The sequence below is a fragment of the Rhinopithecus roxellana genome, chromosome 2, assembly GCF_007565055.1.
Source record: "Rhinopithecus roxellana isolate Shanxi Qingling chromosome 2, ASM756505v1, whole genome shotgun sequence".
Classification (NCBI taxonomy): domain Eukaryota; kingdom Metazoa; phylum Chordata; class Mammalia; order Primates; family Cercopithecidae; genus Rhinopithecus; species Rhinopithecus roxellana.
In genome coordinates this window covers 108,159,310-108,186,139 of record NC_044550.1, presented here as the reverse complement: position 1 = coordinate 108,186,139, position 26,830 = coordinate 108,159,310, and the positions used below count along the sequence as shown (strand labels likewise).

The window sequence follows — 26,830 nt, the reverse complement described above, 5'->3', positions numbered from 1 at the left end:
AGTAAGTTATAGTGGAAAGATGAAATTAATGTAGAATCTTGAACCAAGATTCGAATCTTGGTTCCTTAAATTGCTGCTTAATACAGCCTAGCAATACGAATTTGGGCAAGTCATGTCAACTTTCCTGAGCTTCAGTTTTCTCCTCTCTAATATGACATAATTATATCTAAGTCCTAGGATTGTTATGGAAATTGAATGAGATGATGTCTACATAAGGCCTAGAACAATGCCTAGAATATAATAACTACTCAATAATAACACTAGGGAACCACAAATATTTGTAGAATGAAATAATGAATGAAGATAGCCTCTTGGATGGAACTCTGCCTTTCTGTTACACCCGTAAAAGTAGACACGTGCTTTTATAATCATACTCACAGATTTTGCTTGGTAAGATCTTACCCCAACTCTCTTAGTGCTATCTGGGCAACAAGCTTCACCATTCTGCTTATAGTAACTAAATATACCAGACTTTCCAAGACAGCTCTCGTGACTTAAAAAGTTCCGTTAGGACTGATACAAAAGTATTCTTATACTTATTAGACTGAGCTTTGGTTTGGATTTTCTTGCCTGATCTTTTTTTTCCCCCAGAAATGTGGTCACTGCATTTTTCATCTGGGCATTATGGGTTTTGTGCTATATCTAAATTTATTTTGACCTCTGGGAGTATATTATTCTGAAAATCACCCCAAATACAGATTAACATTAAGGGCCCCTTGACTTTGTTGTGAGTCAGCTCTTCATTCTGGGCTCTTTCTCCATGGCATAGTTGAGGTTATTGGTGGAATATTCAGTCAAAGGATGGGAAATGGTGGAAGGGATTGCAGTGATGAAGCAAGAATCTATTATTTGCTGGCTCAAAGTTGCTAAACATGTATCTTTGAAGAAAGTTTATTTTTATAAAGGACTGATTTCTCTTTCATTAAACCTCATTTCTTTTACGGTACTAAAGCAACAGAAAATACAACGTAACATTGTGCAAAAATGTTTTCCTGGACAAGGAAAACAAGGCAACAAGGAAGGGTATGAAGTGAGTTCTATCACTGTATATGGCAATGCATCTTGACAGACAGGTTTTTTTTCTTCACTTGCTGGAGGGCCTGTATCAGGTAGAATCTCACAGTGATGCCATCTGCTAGCTTTATATGGTGAGCACAGAGAGGCCAGAAAATGCCCCGTTGGCAAAGGAAATATGAAGCTGGTAAAATAAAATATTAAAACTCTGTGTCCCTTTCTGAAAGAAGTACTCTCAGCATTTAAAGTTCCTTTTGTAAATTTTGTAAATGCCATCATAGAGATTGCTATGCCTAAGGTTCAGAATAAGAAAACAGTCTACTCAAATTTCAGGAAGTTTACTTTTGTATGTAAAATCACTTTGCATGAAAAACAGCTACTAGCAATTCACTATGCAGTTTTTTCTACAACCTTGACTGAATAGACCTGAAGTTTTACATTCCTACAGTTTTCCAAACATCGGAACTCTACATCAATTTAACATGCAGAGATTTCAAAAAAGAAAAAAAAGACATATTTTCTACATAGCAGTATATAGTGACTCTGTTCTATTTTTTTCTCCTTTTCAGTTTTGAAAATACTCAATCAAGTGTTACATTGGAAGTAGAAGAAAAGAATCTTGTATTTCACTTAACTAGCTGGCCTTAATGGCACAATCTCATGGGAGCTGAGCCCTGGCGATTTCTGTTGTTTTGAAGAACAGCAGTAAAAGGTTCACATAGATGTCCTAGGTCACATGAGAGAGGGCAATCTGGAGGGCTGCTTGCCTTCGTTAAAATAGCTCAAAAGTACTGTTTGTTGACTCCTGGCTTTCTAGAGTTTCTGGATGACTTTACAAAATTCTGTTTCCTCAGCATAGGCTGGCTGTCTAAAATGATCCTACAGCATGGTACAATGCGACAGTACCACCTTTCGCAAATACACTGAATCTGATCATCACTACTTTCTGCACACATGAGAAAGAAAAACAACCTTGGAGAGTCTTGGCCTGCTGTGGCTCAGAGACAGCCTGACTTGACATTTATAATCACAGCTAAACAAGGGGATGTGCTCGGGAGGGCTGTATAGTCAGTGTAAGACGAGAGTCCTCATAGACCTGTACCTTCTTTGTCAAGTTTTAAAGGTCTAAGTAAGAGGACAATTATGCATAAAAATTACAGTTCCTTATAAGGAACTTCTGCATTGGTTATATTGTGTTTTCTATTTTATAGAAGGGAAACTGGTATTAAATGTGTAGTGTGTTGGCTTATGCATACCTAGATGTGCTTTTGATTTGGCAGTGGATAAACATTTAAAAAATTTTAAGATGATTTAATTTTCATCAACCATCTCTAGCATCTCAGTTTTTCCTTTTGAAACTAACCAAACAAAGTCTGGTTAGTTAAGGAAATTATGTCTTATAATAGATAAAAACGTGGACCAGGCTTGCATGCTCATTAGGTATCATTTACTGACTTAAAAACATACTCAGTTATCTTTGATAAAATCCTCTCAGACAGAATCTACAAGTACATAGAATCAGGGCTTCTTAGTTTTGTCTATACTATGCCTCAAGTGTCAATTACACAAAACCAATGACACCGTATCTGTCTGACTGTCTATCTCTACATAATTAGAAGAAAGTTTCAAATTTAACCATTTTGAGTCAGAAATCTTACAAGGAAAATGAACAAGAAAACGTATAACCAGAAACATGTAATCATCACAAAATGAAGAATATTGGTCATAATCCCTGAACTTTTGTTTGGCACATAAAATATGGCAATTGTCAGTTTCAAGACAGATTGTTAGAGCATCATAATTAGTCACATTCCCTCAATCTAATGAGTCTAAAACCCCAGTAACTGCTGTACAGATTTACTTTTTGGCTTCCAGTTGTAATACAGATGCTGAGAAGAATCCATTTTAAACTCTTCTGTCTGTATATAAAACACATAATCCCCATATAAAAATGTAAAGTCAAGGAGAGAAGAAAATCCCCACACTTTATCGTTAGTTCTTTTTGACTGTTTCCAATCTTACCACGGCTTTTTTTTTTTTTCCTGATCTCTTTCCTGTTCTTTGCCTCTATCCCTTATTGTCGTGGCTGCCCAGGTCTGCATTCCAGGGGAGCAGCTCTTGGCCACACCCCAGCTTTGCACGGGTTTTGCTTCAAAGTACATGCAGCCGTGCTCCCTCCCCGCGGGGCCCCCAGCTTCACCTGCAAAGGTGTTGTTGCTCTCATCCTGTCCCCGGCTTCCTTCTCTCGGCTGGCACAAGCCTTCTCTTCCAGTGGACTTGGTCAGCCAGCTGCTGCCTGCCCAGGTTCTCAGAAGCTGCCTCTGCTACTGCTGCGTTTTGCCGGAAGGGGCTGCCCAGATACACTGAGCAATGCTTTGGCAGAGTTTTAAAACTTAAAAAAAAACCCAAACACTTTCACTTATCATCCCAGGAGAGCTCTCAGCAGGCACGGCTGAAGAGGGACACTAAAATGTGTATTTTTCTTCAGACAGCTTTTCCTTTCCATGACATTAACTCTCTTCACTCCAATCATCTCACCTCCCAACTCCCAAATCACAGCTCCCAATCCCCCGGTGTTAACACACATCCATTTCAAGAAACGAATACATCACTGGTTTATTTGCAATGCACGTGGGAATTCAATGCAGCCAAAGAATTTTCACTGTCTCATTCCTTCTCTTTTGTCTCTATTGCCCTAAGCCTCCTTGGTAAAAGGTAAAAGAAAAACAAACAAGCAAACTAAACCACACAACATAGTTTTATCATTTAACAAAATCGCAATGTTCAGGATGTTTCATTCAAATAGAAAAACAGATTGTGTCATTCTCTCCCATCGACAGCTTTCTTTCTCTGCCACACACAGCCTAACATTCATGAGAACTCGGATGGCACAGAGGGCAATCCTCATTATATAAGACCCTAGGAATGCGCAAAGCCATGGACAATCCGTCCTTTGTGGAGTCTGTGCCCAGCCCCAGACAGACGCACACGCTGGCATTTCCTACCGTTCTAATTGCTGTGGGGATTCCGGATTCATCCACGGGCCCGATCCCTGGGTAATGCGGGGCTTTGATGACTGTGACTCTCTTCTCTTCCTCAGAGGATCGGTACAGGGGGATAGAGCTGCTGGTGGTGCCATCCAGAGAGTGCGCATGCTGGGGATACGTCCCTGTGGAATCTGTACAGAAAATTTGGTAACATGGAATGTATTCATTGCACAGGGAAGCATCAATTCATGGTGTTTTGTATATTTATGCCAACTGCAACACAGAGTCCATATTGCCATCACTATCCCTTTTAACTCATTTTCTTTCCATTGGAGCTGGTGGAGACTGTGTAGGTGTGTGGGGAACAGACCTATACCGGCAAGGGCCTCACCGTTCCATGAAGGAGGCTGGGGGCAGAAGGGCATTTGTTACATGATCGTCTGGAAGCCTCTGAGTTAGGAAGTGCTCTACATGCATTATCTCTTCTTATCCTTCCAGTAATCTTTGAGGGAGGGCAGGAGAGGGGGAGCAAGAACCAGTTTTATAGATGAGGGGCAGGAGCTGAGACAAGTTTAGTAATTTCCCTCAGGTCATCATTTACATTAATATTATTCTTGTGATACTGCTAACTACTATTATTTACAAGTTTTGAAATGTATTTCTAGACAAAGATATAACTGCTGAGTCAGTAACAGTGATTTCCTAAAAATGAAGCAAAACCAAAAATCACCTAAAAAAATCTTCACATCCAAGCCTATGGTTATGAAAGCTTATGAGTAAATAAATGCTTTAAAATTATTAGTACGATTTCCTATGTGCGTTTTTACCTTAAAATATAAAAAACCATGACTTTTTACTTTTTGACGACAAAAACTGCCTTAAGGATATAATTTAGATGAGGCTTATCAAGTTCTTCATGGTTTTTAGTAACTTCTAGAATACTTTCAGAAGCAACAGAGTACAGACATGCAGTATATAGTCCATTTACTCCTAGTTCACAGATATTTTTAAAAATCAACATTATTACCATTCCTCTGGTACAATTAATAATATGCCTTTCTATTTTTCTGCAATTAAATTGAAAATGTTGGTGACAGAGAATGACACTTTGTATTTACTCCTTATGTCATGGTTTGTCAGGACTGCCACTCAGAAAGTCCTTTAAGGTGGAAATGAAAAGAATTCTCATGTTTCAGGGTGGGACTCATTGATACCATTATGTGTATATGATATATATAATATATAAATATATTTTTCATGAAAAATGTGTATAAAATATCATAAGTAAGCTTTTTTTTTTTTTTTTTTTTTTTTTTTGAGACGGAGTCTCGTTCTGTTGCCCAGGCTGGAGTGCAGTGGCGTGGTCTTATCCTCCACCTCCTGGGTTCAAGCAATTCTCCTGCCTCAGCCTCCTGAGTAGCTGGGACTACAGGCACCCGCCACCAAGCCTGGGTAATTTTTTGTATTTTTAGTAGAGAAGGGGTTTCACCATGTTAGCCAGGATGGTCTCGATCTCCTGACCTCGTGATCCACCCGCCTCGGCCTCCCGAAGTGCTGGGATTACAGGCGTGAGTCACAGCACCCGACCATAAGTAAGCTTTTTAAGAAATTTTAACTCATCAATATAAGGGTAATTACAATTCAGATCTCTCTAAGGTAAAATCCACTGTAACATTTGTAACTGCTATTACTATGATTATGACTATTTTCAATTTAGTTTGTGTCAGAAAGGTATTTTTAATACATTTTTTGATGAAGAATGGGTGAGGCCAGTTATAAAACTGCTTTATGCGCAGTTTATGTGCTGGACGGTGACATAAAATGTTCCCGAAGAAACGAACAGCATCATAGCCTTTCAATACTGAGTCAGTGCTGGGGAAGGAGGTGTGTTGTCTGCAGTCAACGAAGACACAGTGGTTCAAGTCCCGGGTTGTAGCTTCTTTCCGCCTGTTAATGGCCCCTTGAATGTGAAAGTAACATTCAAGCTAGTCCTTATGAAGACACAATGAGACATGTGACACTAATTGACTTTCTATTTAATTCCAAAAAGGACTTGAGTGAGCCGCCATGATACTAGTATTTTTATCAGCAGCAACTGTTTTTTGAACACCAGCACGTGCAAAGTCCTACTCTAAGCAAGGAGAATCAAGTCTGCCTTCACATCTGATCCATTGCATTCTATGAACCCATACCTTATGCAATAGAAGTTAGCCCTTTATTTTATTATTCTCATATATAGTCTACTAGCTGTCATCTTAGCAATCTTTTGTCCTAAACTAAATACAAAATTCATCTAGGGCCAGGTAGATGTACATATCCCCCGAGACCTATCACAGCACTGGCCAGCTGGAATTTGTTCAATGTTTACATGTGGAATGTCTTTCCACGTAGAATGTTTTATATGTAAAAACTCTACTTATCAATATGTTCTAAAATCAAAGCCTATCTACATTCAAGTATTTATATTTTTTGTTGGATGGGGATGGGGACAAAACTGCATTCACTAAGACAGGCAATGAGACAGAGTCAGACTGTGTTAATAATTATTTGGGAAAAAGCTATGGCTAGAATAAATTGTCAAGTTTTACTTCATATGTGTGTAAATGCATAGTTCCATTTTAAACAATCTAGATATGATGGACTTCCATTATAATACTACACTATGGGCTGATTGCTAAGGGCAAAATGTCGGCAAAAGCAAGTTTGACTTTCTTAACTCTAAAAGGACATCATTGTAGGATTCACAGATGATCCTCAGGCATAGCCTCGGTGAAGGCACAGATATATTTAGACTTTAATAAGCCCCATGGCTACCTTTAAAGTTTTACAGTTAGAGAGCTTTGGTTGACCTCAGAAGTTGAGTTCCATCATGCGTATGCTGGATGCTGACATAAAATGTCCCTGAATAAACAAACAACATCATAGCCTTTTAATACTGAGTCAGTGCTGGGGAAGGAGGTGTGTTGTCGGCTGTCAAAGAAGACACAGTGGTTCAAGTCCCAGATTTTAGTTTCTTTCCTCCGTTGCTGGCCCCTGTGGCCAGAGGACCAGGCCTCTCCTTTTCGGGGAGGTGCAGAATGGTCCTGCGGTCCTGAGAACTGCCCTCTGCTCCCTGCTGTCCTAGAAGCTTCCTAGTAGGTCGACCTCATGGAAACTTGTTCAGCCTGAATTCCTATGATAGTTCAATTTCATATTGCTTTTTGATATTTTAGGTTTTTAAGTTACATTTTTACAAACTAAGAAATATTTATGGGCTGGGCATGGTGGCTCATGCCTGTAATCCCAGAACTTTGGGATTAATCCCAGCACAAGGCAGGTGGACCACCTGAGGTCAGGAGTTTGAGACCAGCCTGGCCAACATGGTGAAACGCTGTCTCTACTAAAAATACAAAAATTAGCTGGGTGTGGTGGCGGGTGCCTGTAATCCCAGCTACTCGGGAAGCTGAGGTAGGAGAATCACTTGAACACAGGGGGCAGAGGTTGCAGTGAGCGGAGATCGCGCCATCACACTCCAGCCTGGGCAACAGAGCAAGACTCTGTCTCAAAAAAAAAAAAAAAGTATTTATCACATTATTTTCTGAACTATCCTAATATATTTTACCATGTAAGAGCATTTCTATCACTGTATAGCACAGCTTCTTTCTCAGGAGGCCACAGAGAGTCCATGAGCCCCATGAAATTACCTACTTACAAGTTTTTATGAATGTCCGTATGTCCATTTGTTTTCTGGAGGAGAGCTCTGTCTTTTACTGAATTCCTAGTCCTCAGAGGGTTAAGAACGATTGCTCTATACAATGACTGAACCTTCATTTAAGGGAACTCTTAAGTTTCTCTTGCGTGGCTTCCCGCTACCATATCCCTGACTGCAGGTCTCCCAGCCTTGGTTTGAACGGTGGTTTCCTCCTTTGTGAGCCAGTAGATGACTGTGTCACTGCTTTGCAGGACAGCCTGTCCTCCTATTACACTGTTTCAACTGTCAAACGATTCTCCCTTATATAGACCCCAGGAAATAGTCCACAGTGGACACGGTGGAAACTCTTCCAAAGATGAACAAGCTGCCCTAGTGGAAAAGCCTGCATTCATGTCCTCCAGTGGCACAAACCCCCTTACCCTAAGTAACCATCTTCTTTTTCTTTCTGCTCCACCACCCCAAACATTTAAGTGCCCACTCCAGGCTCAGGTGGAGTCATTGTCTTGGAAGAGCATGGTGCCCATTTTCTCCCATGTTGGGTCCTCTGCCCCAGTTTCTCCCTGGGGATAGGGTCATGAAACAGTGGAGTGCTGAGCACCCCCTGCCTCACCTTGATGCCGCATATTTTTCTCCTGTGGTTGTACTTGCCATATTGAGGTTGCCACGGAAATCAGGGTGAGCAAATTACTTACCAAGGGACGTGCCGTGCTGCATGACGATGCTGGAGTTGAGTGAGGCTGGGAGAGAATATGCCGAGGGGGAAAACGGCCTCTGATAGTAACTCATGGGACTCACGGCACCTCCAGAGTTTCCATTCACTGTTATCTGGCTCTGGGAAAAGTGCAAAGCCATCGAGTTAAATTAGCACATAGTTCCCTGCAGACATCATTCCATCAGGCGATAATAAAAGACTTCCAATCACATGGCAGTAATCAGCTGCCAAGCTCTTATTTATTTTGAAAACTGAGGTCAGAGGACATGGTATGTTCTTTGCCTTCTCTCTCGTCCCTTATTTCTGAAAATCACTCTCTTGTGTATCTGAGGACCCAGGGAGTGGTTAGGAAGAATGAAAGTGGCTGACTAGCGGGCATGCCACTCTGCCAACAGAGGTGCCAAATGGTATCAGTAGGAGTCAGTAGCAAGTCAACGTGGAGGACAACTTTGCTCTGACAGTCAGAACATCAGCGGTCAGAATACTGTCGTGCTGCTCCGCATGCAGCATTGACATGGATGTCCTTTGACATGAGGCAAGGGATTGGTTCTCAGACCTAGTCAAGGATATCTTCTAGTGAATCAATGTTTCCAGACCCAGGAGAATAACATAAGGAATCCAGTTGTTTGGATGTATATATCATGAAGCAACCTATTCTAGAAGGATCAAATATCTGGTAAAGGATCAGAAAGGCATGTTCAACCACTGGCTTCTCCCTACTTCAGCCTCACTGAGCACTTCATCAATCTCTGTTTGATTTCTTAATTATTCATTGTTTTGATTGTTTCATATCCGAGTATTTTATAACCCCAATGGTATCTCAAGCTTCTTGTTGAAGATGGTCATATACATGCTTCTTTAATATTTTATATAACATGCAGCCTAGTGCTGATGACAGAGTAGATGTTCAACAGGTATCTATTCTGATGGAACTGAATCGGCTTAGTTCACAGATATCGAGCTCAGGACTATCAAGCATGCCTGTCTACCCACAGCACGGTACTGACCATTACAGGGCGCACACAATGCATGCATAGAAGATCAAACATTAGTAAGAACGTTTAGTTAAAATTATAACTAAATACACACAACACACATAGGCACACAGATAAAGAACCATAATTTGTGAATCTTTTCTACTTATTTTAAAACAAAACAAACTTCTATTACACAGGCTTGAAACAGATATAGTAACTGCATATTTCTCTGATTTCACTTTAAAGCAGATAGGTTTTCAAATGACTTAGAATAAGTCTAATTTCATTACTGTATAGCCACACCACTTATGTCCCCAAATCAATAAACATTTCATTACAAGCCTTACACTTATTGATTAAGTAATTCTCTAAGCTGTTAGAAAAATTACTATCATAACCAGCCACATCTTGAGGACCTGCTCCCTGGAGAAAGCTGGACGTTCAGATAAGTGTGAGGCACAGGCCTACCCAAATCTTCAGAGCCTTTATGTACCTCTGATGAATGATTTGAGAACATTTTCACTTCCTTGCCCAAGTTAAGTTTGGTGGATCTTTGTCAATATCATTGTAATAGTATTATAACATGTTATAATCAATGTTAAAAACCAAAGAATCCTTATTAAAAACCGTCAGGTTAACTATGTTACTAAACTTACAAACTTGCTCTGAATCCTATTTTGATGGTTTCAATAATATTGACTAGGGGTTAAAAAAGTAAACACTGAGAGTATATGTATTCTTTTATTGTGTTAAACCAATCAGGATTTTACGAATACAATAGTATCATTAGCATTTTAGAAAATACTGTATTGTTATAGTGAATTCCTTATTAGGAAAAACATGTCACGAATAATTTATTTGCAATTTTAAACTGATAATTGCAATTAATTTCTCTCACAAGTAGCTCTGCTTGTGCCCACAAGACTGTATATAAGACAGTCTCCTGTAAAGTCTTAAAAGCAGAAAATTGAACAGGTTAGTTGGTAGACTGATACCCTCTCACTGCCTTATATTTTTGGTTAAAGGTCCTTGTAAAGTTTTAAAAGCTAAGAACAATTTGAAGCACAGTAAGGCATGGGAGGAACCCACACCTGCGGTGCTCCTGGCACCTGTGGTTGGGCTAGTCCCGTGCGGCAGGGAGGGACTCGCTAGGGGGTTAGGCCTGGAAAACGAGGCTCCCTCTGTAGCCAGTCTCTGAATGGAACATTTGAATGCAAAGTGTTAGACCCAGCCACTGGGGGAGTACTAAATCCTATTACCAAAAAAAGCATCTTTTACTTTTTGTAAATTGCAGTGTCTTAAAAAACATATGGCTTATTATAACATTTCTCTGAGCATAAAATGCAGATTTATGAGCTTGATAGAACATAAAACTATGCAGCACAAATAAAATTTTGTCTATGACAGTGCTTGTTTGGAACTTCATTATAATATCAATTTTAAAAAATCCATTTTTTTTTTTTTTTTGCGTGAAGCTATGTGCCTCTTAAATGAAAGCCATTACTTAGACATTATATGCAATACAGAATCTGGGCCAAAAATTTTTGAAACATTTTAGCCATTCACAGATCATTTATTAGGGATTGCTTATCACATAGATATATTTAAATAATATATGTATGGAAAAGGTGTTTATATTGCATACATGAAAGACAAATTATTGATATACAAAATTTAAAAATGTATTCATAAATTTCTATCCCGAAATGGCTCAGGAAGAATAATTTTAAAAAATCATACGGCTAAATTTCTGAAAGGTAGATAAGGTTATCAACATCATTCACTCCTGGACAACAGATAATTCAAAAGTTGTAGCTATTAGAGAAGGAGGAGCAAGAAAAATTAGCCTCATGCAGTCAGTAATCATTTATGTGAGAAACAAGGTTATAGAAGAGTCACACAGGACACATTAATGTGAGTGTGTGAGAAAAACTATTAACGTGTATTAATACTGGGTTAAAATTTTTTGAAAAATTTTAGACTTTCCCTACGATCGTAACATATTGTGATGTATGCTTATCTAACAAGGCAAATCACCGTACAACTCATCAGCTACAGTAACAGGGGAAACCATAAGTAACCATTTTAGAGTAACTGTAAGCAATTTTAAAATGAATGAAGAGAATATAAGTGACTTTTTTAGCCTTAAGCAGGCTTATGAGGATGACGAATGATTTCCCTGACAGATGGCACAGAGTTGGTTTCGGAATCAACACCTATGCAAATGAAAATGTCAGCTGAAAAATGAGATGGCACAATAAATCGGTCCTTTTAAGGAAATGGTGGAGGCAAAGAAAGGCAGAATAATTACATGCGTGGCCGCAGGGGTGGTTAAGGTGGTGCCATCTGTCACAGCAGACCTCTGACCCCAGGTGGGGGAGGGTGTCTCAGAACGGCCAGTGGTGTCAGAGTCACCAATCTGCAGCTCCTCAAGCATGGCTGTGGAGGACTCACTCTCCGAGCGGGAGGAGTGCTCGGCCAGGGAGGAGTCTGTAGTCAGAGAGCCTGTGTCATGGCTGTGGATAAGGCTTTCAGGAGCTGGGAGCAGGTGTTTGTATAAGCAGTGGGAAAGGCTGTGGGGTTTATGCAGACGTGAAGACCCCAAACCATCGGGTGGCAGAAGGCTAAGTGATGCTGAGCTGGTGCCACTGCCTGGTGAAAAAGTGGCTCGGTTCAAAGGTACCACGGAAGGAGGGCACGGAGGAGAGGCTTCTGGTGTGGTTTGTCTGTGTGTCTGTGAAGCATTTACCTCCAACACACTGGCAGGTAAGTTCTGATTTCCAAGCTGAGTATGAGGAAAAAATAATAAGAGATAAATTATCCAATTAACAAAAGTACCTCTTTTTTTTGCAATTTGGCAGAGAAGGCAAAGCATCGGTTTTATTTGCAAGCACTTTAAGGAGTTACATTCAGATGGATTAGGTGCCAACCACACAGTGCAGAAAAAGCATGAAAACAGGAAGAAAGTGAACCCAGTCGGTGTGTTTTGGAAACAAGGCTGGTTTTCACACAGCACTGCAATGTAATTTTGGGTAGGGGCTTGAGAGTGTTGGCACAATGAAACCGTTTCCTCAGGAGTTTTAGTTTTTGTATTTGTGACGATAAGATATCAGACTATTGGTCAGCAGAACTGGTTTGCCCTTCACTAGAAAAATCTAATTGCATAACTGCTTCCCCCTTGCCAAAATGTCCCCAAAACATAAATCTGTTTGTCTTATTTTTTCCTGGTTTATGAATCTAAATACTGATAATACTAAACACAACTAAGTGGAAAAGATAAATGGAAATGCTATTTTATTTCCTTTCCACTCATTAAATCTGTTCTTTGATTTCACTACAAAATATGAAAAGAATTGGACTTTAAAAATATCCTAGCAATGCAAACAGAGGTACCATGTGTGAAAATGAAAACCAGCCACCGATAATGGTTAGAATGCACCCTAGTTAGTTAGAACTATGGTTGGCACTAAATCTTAGGTAAAGGAGAAAGAAACTGAAGGAAAAATAAAACATTTAACAGCTCCAAGCATATATATAGCCCAAGAGGCTAATCACAGCGAAGGGATGCTCTATAGGAAGAAGAGAGAAGATGACCGTTTGAAATTTTACAACCACCTGTGGTAGCCTTGACGACGTCTGACCGCACATGACAAACAGGATGATAAGCACTGAATTCAACATAAGTGAATAAAACTCCGAAGCAAGTTTTCTTACTTGTTTTTTCTACCTCTCAGAATAGATACTTTTTTGGAGGGGATGTTTGGGGGAGGAAATTGTTTGAAGATAGATGGCCAGAGGTATTGTGAGATACTAGTACAAAGATGGGAAATGAATGAAGGAGAACCGCTTACACTTAGAAATATTGCCTAGTAAATGTTTAAGGAGTACAATTTGGTGTTCTTTGGCGGCCGTAATTTTCATAATGGCTGATGTCATGTGCGTTGTTAGCATGATACAAAAGGTTACAATACTTTTTTTCTCAGACTTTTACTTGAATACTTTTAAAAAATCCATCATATAAAGAGGTCTCTCTGAATCACAGATCCCTTAGAAATCTGATGAAAGTGACTGATCCTTCTTTTAGGGAAATGCACAAATTCATACATACAGAAAGTTCTGCATAAACTTCATGAGGAGAGAGACACTCTAAAGCATATCCTTGATCTAACGGGTTAAGAAACCCCAACCTTGGATAAAAAGACAGATTTTCTTGTCCTAATCTTACTTAATATGACTTTTTCTTGTTCAAACATAGTCATTTTAAATGTGAGATATATATATATATAAAACTGTTTATGGTTGTTTAAATCTCTAGAAATAACTGACAGAAATCTTAGTTACCCAGAACTTAAAATATTTTGGTAGGGATGCATCCTTATTACTGAGTGCTTATAGTAATTGCAATCTTATTGGAGGTAAAACTATAATATTATGAAATTACCATAATTCTAACTTAATATATTAAAATTTTGCTATAAGTCTGAATGTAATTCAGTATAAAGCAGTCTTTGGATAGCGTCAATGAAATTTCCCCTAATAATGCAGCTTTACTAAGGATGCTTCCATGTAATATGAATCTCTTTTTAGTTTTATTTATGCTAAATGAAAACTATGAAATAATACAAATCATACAAAAGGATTTGAGTTATCTGCTCATAAGACTTTTCCCTTTCAAATTAAAAGAAAATAAATCTAATGACTTTAACCCCCATTGGACTGACTTGTCCATAGCCTGTGACTTGAAACATGTCAAAAGCTAAAGCGTATTCTTTCTAAAATCACCACTGTCGTGGGTAATAAGATCATTAGTTTGCATAGCATTATGTCTGGGGATGGCCCTTATCCATTCAATTGTTCTTCCAAATAGAATGTCCACAGAAAACAAAATTATTCCACCTTTTGAATTTCTTTCACTACCTCCTGACATGTTCCTGGTTTTGAGTCTTTTAATGCACGTGTGTGTATGTGTGCGTGTGTGTGTTTGTGAGTGTAAGGCATGAAATGCCTCGTGGTGAGTCACATCACACTTACATTTCTACAGATATAACTCAATAATTCAACAGTCGTACTGGTCACCCATAAAAAAGCTTTGACAAGACCCCAATCTCCACATGAATGGAATACTCTATAGGCCCGGGGGGAGAGAAAGACCATGAGACACGTGTTTCTCCTGAGGAAAATCAGAAGAGCGGCTGGAAAGGTATGAAGGGGAAGAAGACGGTATTTTCCCCATTTGGACTACCCTGAAAATAGGGAAAACTGGCTTAAAACAAGCACATTTTTTACTTTACTTCGTGAGTGGCAAGTAGATGACGCAGAAAATCATCCTCACTGTTTTGGGTCTCCTTTTCAAGACTGTGGAAGACTGAGGTGATTGAATAGGGATCAAAGGTCACCAACTTTTTGTGAGTATAAATTGTTTTTTCTTTCCCCCACCCTTGAGCTAGCAGGAAGGGGGTAATGAGAAACACCAGCTAGCAGTCAGGAGCTGCCTGGTCTTCTGCAAAGGACAGGGACAGTACTTAAACCTATGCTTCATACACCAAGAGAGAGCACCTGCTCACTCAAACTAGCACTGAGCTTCTCCGTCCAAATGACTCCAATGCAGAATGCTAAGGAGAGCCTGTGGATGAGAGTGATCACCAATCGACACTGGAGCTCTTGAGGAACGAAGGGGCATGGAGACTCAAGGGAAGGTGAGCTTCAGCAGTGGAGAAAGCGTATTGAGTTGGATGAAGGCATTGCAAACTCAAGTGCCCATCATGGGCCAGGAAAGTATCCAGGATGTGCAAACCAAGCCCATGCTGGATGCCAAGAAATGATGGGACAGATGGCAGAACGCGGAAGTCATGTTCCCCCTCAAGGCGGGCATCATTTGCCCATATCCTTTGCTTTGAAACAGGCTGAAAATGAAAGAATGAAAGCTTGCTGTCTCTAAAGCCACTACAGTCATGGGTAATATGATTTTTAGTTTGCTCATAAGCTCAGTGACAATACATCTATAGTCACAAGCCCCTAAGCCATCACTTGCTGACGCAGCAGATGTGGAAGCTGGAGGAGAAACAGGGTAGGTGTGAAGTGGGGATATGAAGGAGTGCATGGCCAGGCCTAGGGAGAGGAGAGTAAAGTGCTTATTGAGGTGCAAAATTTATAGAGTGACAAAAACTAAGTAACCGAGATAAATTCTGTTTCAATGCAATCTTTGAAAGAAAATCAAGATCAATGCAAAAAAGAAAATATACCCCATACTGAACAAAAATGTCAAAAATATAAATAAAGACCAGTGCATGCCAAGCCATAGGAAAAGAGGAAAAAAAATGGATCTGGAGTTTTTAACGCAAGAAAACTCATCAATAATATTTTCAAAATCTACATGTTTGCTTATTTCAGTTTTAGTTGAGAGAATAGACATGTTTGATAATTTCTAATTAACTGATGGCAATCTTAAATCACTTTTAATTAATTTAAGGTGAAGTAAACACATAATAGGGCAAGCACAGTGGCTCACACCTGTAATCCCAGAACTTTGGGAGGCTGAGGCGGGCAGATCACCTGAGGTCAGGAGTTTGAGACCAGCCTGGCCAACATGGTGAAACCCCGTCTCCACTAAAAATACAAAAATTAGCCAGGCGTGGTGGCAGGCACCTATAATCCCAGTTACTTGGGAGGCTGAAGCAAGAGAATTGCTTGAAACTGGGAGGTGGAAGTTGCAGTGGGCCAAGATCACACCACTGCACTCTGGCCTGGGTGACAGAGCAAGACTCTGTCTCAAATTTTTAAAAAAAAAGTTCATTTGGCTTTAAATAAAATATTTAAGCTTAAAATAATGTGTGAGTGTCAGTAAACCTGCATTTCAACTTTTCAAAAAAATTCTAATGACTTAAACATTCTAGGAAAAAGTTCATTCACAATATATGAAAACAGGTAGAAGGGAGCAGAGAATTTCCTTCCACCTCAGGCTCCCGTTGGCTTGATGTGGCCCCGTGGCCGAGGATCCTAACATCTGCCTCTTAACATCTTTAGTCATTGGGCTTCTAGGCTTCATTTCTCAAGGAACATAAGGGATATATATTAAATATCAAGCAAAGAAATCTGACAGGCTTTTGTTCTCTTTTTTCCAAAGGAGTTGACAGTAATTTTCTTGAAAAGAAAATATCTAGGAAGGGGAGTTTTGTGTGTGTGTGTGTGTGTGTGTGTGTGTGTGTGTGTGTGTGTGTGTTTTAACGGAGTCTTGCTCTCGGCCTCCAAAAGTGCTGGGATTACAGGCGTGAGCCACCGTGCCTGGCCGGAAGGGGTTTTTAAAAAACCAGTCCTCCAGCCTGGGCGACAGAGCGAGACTCCGCCTCAAAAAAACAAACAAACAAACAAAAAAAACAAAACAAAAAAAACCAGTCTTTACCTCCCATCCCCATATCCTTTTGGGACAATGTGCCCCCTCTTTCATGGCCTGTCCCGGGCATATGAGGAGACGTGCCCGGCAGCTGTGTGTGTTGCCGGATCATCATTTTGCTGGCCACAGTTGATTAGGAAGGGGGAATAACTGGACTACACTGGGCCAGTGGGGCCCTGCCTCCCTCCTGGGAATTTGAATTATATGACACTGAATGCCCCTCAGGTAGCTGTCAGGTACCCAAATGCAAGGAGTCAGAGAATGTCATGGAAACCCACGGATAACTTGAAGTAACAACAGAGTGGAAAGTAAGAGACGGAACTGTGCAGTTCCTGTGACTGAGAAGGACGGAGGGCAGCTGCCTGGTCATTACCCCGTTTCCCTAAGGCCTGGCTGTACTGCTTGCATTGTAATGACGTGAGAGTGTCTGACGGCCTCATAATAAAAACTATTTTAACCATATACTCCCTACCCAAGACCTGGGCGACAAGTGATCTAACATTGTCACACAGATTGGGCACACTGACAGCATGTGGCATCTGAATCAAGGGAGTAAATATTTCTACCATACTCTGTGGTGTTCAGATTGGGAATATGGTTTTATGTCTGGGGAAGTGTCATATTTTAAGAGCATTACCAAAATATGGGATTTAAGAATCAGCTTGTGTGAGAGCATAGAGGTAGCAGAAGCTAGTGGCTGAGCTGTGGATCTTGAGTCAGACAGACTTGGGCAAGTTGTTTAATTCCCTTGGCCTCAGTTCCTTCATGTGTAAGATACAGACACGGATAAAACCCATCTCTTAGAGCCTGTAAAAATTAAGCGGGGAGGCCGGGCGCGGTGGCTCAAGCCTGTAATCCCAGCACTTTGGGAGGCCGAGACGGGCGGATCACGAGGTCAGGAGATCGAGACCATCCTGGCTAACACGGTGAAACCCCGTCTCTACTAAAAATACAAAAACTAGCCGGGCGAAGTGGCGGGCGCCTGTAGTCCCAGCTACTCGGGAGGCTGAGGCAGGAGAATGGCGGGAACCCGGGAGGCGGAGCTTGCAGTGAGCTGAGATCCGGCCACTGCACTCCAGCCTGGGCGACAGAGCGAGACTCCGCCTCAAAAAAAAAAAAAAAAAAAAAAAAAAAATTAAGCGGGGAAACGTAAAGTGCTTAGCACAGTGCCTGGCGTGTTGTAATAGCTCTCAAAAAAAGGAGAATCATGTTTAAAAAAATCAAAATACTGGGAAGGAACAGGAGTGCTCTACACAAAGCCAGCATCAGGGTAGGGAGGAGAAGGATCACGTGAACACTGTCAGATGGAGGCGGAAGAACATTCTCTCTCTTTTGCGCTGTGGATAACCATGCAGAAGTTAAGGAAGGCAGATCATGACCTGGTATTAGAAATTCTTTCCAATGGCCGGGCGCGGTGGCTCAAGCCTGTAATCCCAGCACTGTGGGAGGCCGAGGCGGGCGGATCACGAGGTCAGGAGATCGAGACCATCCTGGCTAACACGGTGAAACCCCGTCTCCACTAAAAAAATACAAAAAACTAGCCGGGCGAGGTGGCGGGCGCCTGTAGTCCCAGCTACTGGGGAGGCTGAGGCAGGAGAATGGCGTAAACCCGGGAGGTGGAGTTTGCAGTGAGCTGAGATCTGGCCACTGCACTCCAGCCTGGGTGACAGAGCGAGACTCCTTCTCAAAAAAAAAAAAAAAAAAAAAAAAAAAGAAATTCTTTCCAATAACTCGATCTCAGAAATGACTGAGCACTGGATTGCTGCCTTGGAATGTAACTGAGATCTTCATTAAGTGTATTCAGAAGAGGCTGGAGGCCCATCTATTGGGAGATGTTGAAGAGGATGTTTTATTTGTAAATTCATGTTGGCCTCCCAAGTATTCTCTAATGTTCAGTTATTTAAATGCACGCATATGCATGCGCGTGAACAGACATCAAATGGAGAAATTGCCAAAGACCTGATCAACTAATAGCATTACGAGCCCACAGAAAGGAAGCCATCCTGATGGAGGACATCCATGATCGGGGCTGGTGTTGATAGGAATGTTCCAGAAGGTGCATTCTGCAGTTCTGCACCTACCACCCCACACTGCCGACATGTCTGCATTACTCTGTCCTCCTTAGCATCTACATACTGATCTCATGGAGCACAAGAAATGAGTTTCCTCTCCCTTCTACACCACGGTCAGGCAAGTTCCCCTGTGAGTCCCCAGCATATGTGCAGTGGCAGCTGTGACAGTGAGGCTGTGGCAATTGATCGATTATGTTGTTTCGTAACAGACAGGACAAGCTTATCTTCCTGAAGCAAAGAACATAGCACAGATGCCATAGAAACTCTTTGGGGGTGTAGCTTTTTGCTGGCTTTCCAAAGCGTCTGGCTTATACCTTCACTTACTTGACATTGAGAACAATGTGACATTTTTAGCAACAGGATATCTGGTCACACAGTAACAGAAGGATAACATGCCTCATTTCTGGTCTGTTTGCAGGAGGACAATTAAAGCACATGCCATTTAGAAAACACTATGAAAAACTGTCAAATATGAAGAGAATTTCTAACAGTGACCTGTAGTTTTCTTCTTAAACTAATGATCAGACTTTAATAATAACAAAACTATGTAAATAAAACTTCTGGAACACTGAAATGTACTTTTCACATCTTGGTGTACTTTTATTGCTTGGGCCTGGTAATTCCTGGGAGCCTCATTCTTTATAATGGAGCACATATTTGTCTGACTCCCAGTGTATAGCTTACAGCGCCTGGCATTGGCTAAGACTTGCCAGAATGCGGAGTGCAAGTGTTTAAATTGGAAAGGTCACCATTGTGAAAGATCATTGCATGAAAATGAGACTTAAAAATGAAGCATATCACAATCATCAAGACGTAGAAACAAACCACATGTCCACGGATGGATAAATAGATAAAGAAAATGTGGTGTATGCACACACTAGAATACTATTCAGCCTTTAAAAAGATGGATATTCTGCCACATGCTGTAACATGGAGCAACCTGGAGGACGTTATACCAAGTGAAAGCCAGTCTCAGAAGGACAAATACATGAGCAGAGAGTAGAGTGGTGGTTGGCAGGGGTTGGGGGCGGGGGTGAATGAGTTGCTACTCAGTGGGCAGGAAGTTTTAGTTATGCAAGATGAATACATTCTAGAGATCTGCTTTGCATAGCATGGTGCCTACAGTTAACAACACTGCGCTGCACACTTACAAATTTCTTAAGAAGGCAGATCTCATGTTAAATGTTCTTGCCAAAATTTTAAACAGAGAATAAAAACTGCAACAGCTTCATGCTACCTTTTTTTACAAAGCCTGAGGAAAGAGGACACACTATGTTGGAACAAACTGCAAGTCTGTTGAAACAAACTTTTACCCACCAGTAAAAAAAAAAAAAAAAAAAGAAGTATTGTTGAAAATAATATATTTCTTTTTCCCAATCAGATGCATAATTTGGAAAAATATTATTTAATCATGACGACAGCCACTGTAGGTTTAGGAATTACTATGAAGCAGGCACCATGCCAAGATCCTTATATGCCTTACTCAAACCTCCCAGCAGTTTTATAGATGAGAAAACTGCTGCTCGGGGAGGGTGAATAACTAGATGAATGGTTTTATGTTAATAAGATCTTGAAAGAGCTGACTGCCCAACCACTCTCTTCCCGGTCTCTCTCATACCCACTCCAAGAAAGCCTCCTTCCTCACTATGGAATCAATGGTAAGTTTTCAGATTTCCTTTCAAACCTGTCTTATCAACAGCATTTGTGCAGTGAACCATCCCTTTCTTTCCACACATCTTCCTCGCATGGCTTTTAGGATGCCACATTTCCCCGGATTTCCTCCTCCCTTAGAGGACATTGCTTTCAGTCTCCTCTGCTGCTTCTTCCTCTTAATGCTGAGATTCACTCAGGCTCAACTCTTGGTCCTCCCCTTTTCTCTGTCCAACCCCCTGGTGATCTCACTCTGTCTCATGGCCACAAAACCCATCGACTAGCCAATGGCCCATATCTCCAACCAGGACCTTTCCCCGGGAAGTACAGGTTCTCACATCCAAATGCTTACTTGACCACTTCATGTGGGTGTCTAAGAAATGCCTCAAACTTCCTGTTTCCCAAATGGGGACCTCTGAAGTTTCCACCAACCTGCTCCACCCACAGCTGTCCAGTCTCAGCTGAAGGCAACGCTATCTTCCAGTTGGAGTCAACCTTGACTTTTCTCTTCCTCACATCCCACATGCAATCTGCCAGGAAGTCCTGTTTGCTTGACTTTCAAAATACATTCTCACGGTCTGATTTCTCACCACCTCCTCTGCTGCCCCCTGCTTTGAGCCCCCATCATTTCTCACCTAAAGGACTGCAGTAGTTACCTAACTGGTTTGCCTGATCTCCTCCTTGCCCCACTATGGTATGTTTTTCACTGAGTTGCCAGAATGATTTTGTTAAAATATAACAGAAATAATAATGGTGGCAGCCTCAACATCCTCCAGTGGCCTCCATTTTTATTGAGAGTAAATGTCAAAATCCTTGCAATGGCTCACAAGGCCTCCCGTCATCGGGTCTTTCTTACCTCTGACTTCACTTCCTATCACTCTCACCTCACTTACTTCCTCTCCCTCCCTCAGGCTTCCTTCTGGTCCTCCCACAGCCCCAGAGTGATCAACCTCAAAGCCTTTACATAAGACATTCCCTCTGCCTGGAATAGTCTTCCCCCTTCAAAGCTGTTCTGTCTTTTCAGTGAGGTCTATTGATTGAGTTACCATACCTGACATGATATCTGGTCTCCACAACTCAGCTTTGCATGGCATAACTCAATTTCCATAATCTTCTAATCTATGTAATTTATTCAAGTTCTTATTAATGTTTGCTCCTCCTGCCACACACAGACAAATTTTAAGCAGGAATGGTTTCAAATCCAGCTCTGTCACTAGAACAGACTGGACATAGGTTAGGCACCCAATACATATTTGTTGAATAAAGAGCAGTGACAGGATCTCAAATCTTAACTTTTGGGTGGTGCTGATACCCTGGGGATTATATAATCAAACCAACCGTCTCTGCTCAGCCTGGATAAAACCACGAAAAATGAAAAGTATCAGCTTGTTTTCAAACATCACAAAACCATTCTGAAGAAGCAAACCATGTTGGATGAGTCCAGTGACTGACATGTGTTCCTATGACTTCTCCTTCGCCTGCTTCCTGGCATGCCCATCCTGGGACACTGGCGAGTCCGCTCACTGACACTGGCACAGGCCTGTCTGTACAGTCGCCCAAGGATTTTGCTCCCTCAGACCTTCCTGGACTCCTGAACCTGATCGAGACACATCTGCCTTAGCTTCCACCATCATGGCGCCCTGTCTCCTTGTCGCTGGTAAGTAACTATTTCGCAAGGAGAAGTAGCACTCTTTCAGAGTGGCGGCCCTGCAGCCAGTCTGCCAGGGTGTGTATCCTGGTTCTGCCTTTTGCCAGCTGCATGACCCCAGGGGAGCAACTTCTTCTGTGCCTCAGTTTCCTTAGCCATAAAATAAGGACAGTAGTAATACCTACTCCATGGGATTGTGGAAATTATTAATAAACATAAACAAGCTGGAACAGCGTCTGCATAGAGTAAACCCCTAATATCTGTTAACTGCTATTAATGTTGTTATTATTATTGTCATCTGATTTCACAGGTGCTTTCAGAAGCTATTACCTTAATTAAAAGAAATTGCTCTACTGAATGAATTTTGCACATCTCGATTAGCTGATGGAGAAGGTATTTGAGTAGAGGTGTGATAATACCTGTTTGTCCTTTTAATCATTTCTGTTTGAGGTTCTTCTGCTTTATGAGTGGGTGGGGGGATCTTGGTGTCAGTCAGTTATCTTTTGGAGATTTTCTGCACAGTTTAAAAATGTATCTCCTCAAGGATATGTTTTGGATGATCTTTAATAACACAGATACAAAAAGGAGTATTATACAAATTATTTACTTAGACACCAGTGTTTTCAATATTAACACTACTGCTGTTGCTGCTACTATTTTATCTTTTATTAACAGCTATCATTTATTGAGTGCTTGCTCTAGCCAAGTCTATGGTAATTCCCTAGTCTTATCATGACCTGTGAATTAAGGATTAATTAGTATTCTCATTTCTTTGTTTGGACTCACAGGAAAGTTTAGATGAATGTCTCATCACATAGTGACGCCTGGATTAAAATCTACAGTTTACCCTTAAAGTTTATGCTCTTAGCACTACATTGTTTTATGGAGAAGTCAAAAAGAGAAGCACATTTCTCCTGCTGACAGACTAATACATGTAAGCAGAAGGATGTTATGAGATAATTCTACATATATGGAAATAAAGATTTACTTCCTGCAAGTCTGGATGATAAAAGTTGGCTAATATACTTTCTGAAATGATAAACTGATTAAGTTTTAGTGAAAATGAATATTGGGTTGCAAAGAAATAGACACTGCTTAAAATCAAAATAACTGCTCCCTGCCAAAGCAAATTATAATTGGCAATTATTTGAAGAGATTTTACACATGTAAATAAAGTAAAATCTAAGTGCAAAAAGGTCTCATAGGAAAACTATTTCTCTGAAACCTAAACATGCTTTAAGCCCTGGAGTAGTTTGCAGTGTCTTAAATCACTGAGCCCTCAATGATTCTCCATAAATATCTAGAAGAAAAAAAATTTTAGAACATGATTTCTGGGTGAAAGATCTGTATATGCATATTTACATTTAAAAATACCTAGACATTTGCTGATGAATTCAGTAGGGTTTTAAATTTGAAAATGGTTTCTTTCTCCTTTCCCCTCCTGCTTGGAAACTAAGAAAGCATTAGGTCATATAAGAAGCCCAAACCAAAGGAGTTAGGGTCTCTACAACACACATGTATTAATACGAAGAGACTGAGAAGTGTAAGGTACCACCCTGCAGCCTGAGGACTGAGAGGCCACTGCAACTGCAGATTTTTGTCTCTCTTGCTGAAGACGTATCTTTGCAGTCTCTGGAGAAAGCTCAGGTAGCCGTTTGTGGCTTTCAGGATCCTGTCCTGAAAGGGGAGCTATCTGTATGGAAAGAGATGCTGTGTGTGTCTCAGGCACTGGATTAGGGGTCAGTGAGCAGGGCCTTTTGAGAAATGATGGTACTTCAACAGATTTGGAAAACTGTGGAGTATTAACAGGGCTGCTACTTCCTAGATCCTCGTTATGGGTTAGTTTCAAGGTAGAAATCCTCCGCGTTTGAGAATCTTGCCTGTAGTCCTCTTGTAGAACTGGGGTGTTGATGTTAGTGAATGGTGTAGGATCCGTGCTGGAAGCTGCTGGTAGTGGATTAGTGATTTTTTGTGTATACGACATGGTTGTGTTAGATTCTTCAGAATATACAATTGTCTGCCTCGAATCTTCATTGGAATACATAGTTCCCTGAGGAGGTTTTTTGTTAGCAAAGTACTCTGTATTGCAGGGAATTTGTGTGTTAGTTACTAACTGGTCTAAAATGACACCCTTTGTGTGACTGGTTATCAAAGAGCTGTGAAAGCTCTCTTTTCTGTCTGGTGGAGGGGGTGCCTGGATTGGCAATGGGATCCAGAGAAAGAAATAAAGTTGAAAGAAAAACAGAGAAAGTCCAAGTTAGTCATGAAAGAAACCAGTGTCAACCTTGCCTTTACAGAAGTAAAGCAATGCCACACCTTCTGATTATGCTATCCATTTTGTTAGCTAGATTGAGTGATCATTTTCATTCCATTTAGAATGCACTTACATTTATTATCAATGTTTGCCCTTAGGGGAAAAAAGTGTTTCCAGAGAATACATTATAACCTTTGCTCCACCTACATTGTGGGAAATTATGTTAAAAGTGAACATATGTTCCCTTGGCATATTTTTATTAGACTTTGAAATATATATATATATATATGGTTTATTTAATAGTATTGTTTTATAACAATTTTCATGCTTGTGGCACAATTTTACTAATATCTCCAACACAGAGCTCCTTTAGTTAATATAATAGTTGTATACTCATAATTATTGAATACATAATGTATTGCTGACCTCATCAGTTTAAATCCAAAGCATCAGCTGTGAGCTTTTAAAGAATTAGAATATATGCTAGAGATTATGTTAGAAACTGATATACTTTTATGAGCTTAATCAGAAACAAAACAAAACCAAACTCTTGTTTGTTAAAATTTGTTCTCCATGTTGTAAATACAAGCCTGGCAAGCAAACTAAATACAAAAGTAAAAACATATGAAAAATAAAACATGTATTGAAATATGCACACTAGGAAAGCAGCTGTAAGCAGTGGTCTAATAATCATGCCTTAAAATAATACAGTAGACAAGAGTGTGCAGGGTTACCTGAGTTGGTGATCTTTTATCTTGTAGGTTTGGTCGAACGCTTCGAAAACCTTTTGCTGCAAGAGAGGAATATGTAGCATCTCCATTCAGTGTCTCTTGATTGCCATCATTGTAAGATCTCCAAGCTTTCATTAAGGGAAAACAATTGGATACAAAAATATCTACGTTCACTTAAACATTTCGTATAAAATTTATTTTTATTTCCAAAATTATTTTTATTTCCAAAATTGTAGTGTTCTTAATAGAGGTTTAATTTAATATGCATAACAGTATATGAAATTTAAATTTAACATGAAGTCAGCACATGTGGCTATGAATACGTTTTTTAAAAGTCACAAATAATATAATAGTTATTCAGAATATTTTTTCTGTACCTGAGTCTGGTGACTGAGAATCACGCCCTGAAAGAAAAAAAAAATGTTGAAATGAAGACTAAGGTGAAATAAATTAATAACCCAGTAAAAATAACATGGCAAAGAACTATATGCATTATTTTTGCAAACATTATTTCAGTTTTAAAATCTGGGTATGTCAAACATGCCAAAGGGAGGCTTGTACATTTATTTTTACTTCAATTAGAATGTCATTCATTAAATATCTATAATATATAAAATCTATATAGCAAACACTAATTTTTCCCATCAATGATGTTGTAACATGCAATTTTAATCTTATTATGGCCAAAGATGAATATGTGAATTTCTAAATATCAAATTAAAGGATCAAAAGAGACCTGGTTTATAAACAGCACTAACTCAAACCAACAGATCGTTAACTTTCAGTGCCCTGCTGTTGATAAGCATATTTAACTCCTGTGTTAGAGAACTGTATTCTGTAGTTTGCATTTTTTTTACCTTAGGAAACTGTAGACCTGTCTACCATATCATGTGACATTTTCAAATTATTCTCGAGACTGAGTTTTCTTCTTATTGCCATATAAAAGTCATTTTATACTCAAATATGAAAGAGCTATTACAATATGTTCCACTGTCTTTCAGCTAGTAAGCTGTGGAAAATAAATTTCAGTACTAATAAATTGCTTTTGGTAAGGCAGTTGGCAAGGTATCAGTGATACATTTGTTATCAATTCTATTGAAGTTATATATTCCAGAATCTTCTATATGCACATTTGAGGTAATCATTTTGCACGTTTAACTCATGTATATTTGAAGTCATCAGCTTGTGTTGCCTGGTTTATTAAAGCACATGGTCAACTTTACTTAGATTCATTAAGCTTTTAGCCCAACCTGCTGTTCAGTCCTGGATTCCTTCTGCGTGTCCCCAGGACCATTATTAGATTCTCATTTCAATTCATAAAACAGGAACTTTACATGCTGAAAAAGTCTTTGTTTTTCTTTTAATGCTTCAGAATAGTTATTTTCAAGTTTAAACACAAGAATTTAGAATGATAAAAATGGGTTGAAAAATGCAAGCATCTGATTTTTAGATAAAATATTTGATATGGATTCTTTCCAAATCAAAGAAAGAAATACAAATGTGAGTCAGCACAGAGTACATTAGAATGATACCAGCTCAGGTGAGCCAGAGAAGACTAATGAATTCCCATTCTTTCTGATCATTGATAACTTTGTATGGATTTTATTTCCAATGAATTTAAAATTAGAGTGATAAAATGGGTACCATAGAGAAAAATTACTTTGAAGAATTATGCATGAAATGCTTATTGGATCCTACTTCTAG

General features: G+C 39.9%; 1 protein-coding gene across 20 annotated transcripts in view; it reads right to left on the bottom strand.

Annotated features, from left to right (window-relative positions):
* The window catches only part of SORBS2 (sorbin and SH3 domain containing 2), a 380,804-nt gene that overhangs the window by 67,993 nt on the left and 285,981 nt on the right, over window positions 1-26,830 (bottom strand). For 9 of the 20 annotated variants that reach the window (XM_010377962.2, XM_010377963.2, XM_010377971.2 and 6 more), the window contains 6 exons: window positions 25,504-25,530; window positions 25,130-25,254; window positions 23,694-24,335; window positions 12,131-12,166; window positions 8,385-8,523; window positions 4,020-4,192 (listed from right to left, as the gene is read on the bottom strand). In XM_010377962.2, coding sequence (XP_010376264.2) covers window positions 4,020-4,192; window positions 8,385-8,523; window positions 12,131-12,166; window positions 23,694-24,335; window positions 25,130-25,254; window positions 25,504-25,530 — 1,142 coding nt within the window. Of the gene's footprint in view, window positions 1-3,214; window positions 3,990-4,019; window positions 4,193-8,384; window positions 8,524-12,130; window positions 12,167-23,693; window positions 24,336-25,129; window positions 25,255-25,503; window positions 25,531-26,830 lie in introns of those variants that run through there. The other 11 variants (XM_010377968.2, XM_010377969.2, XM_010377974.2 and 8 more) reach the window with 4 other exon arrangements.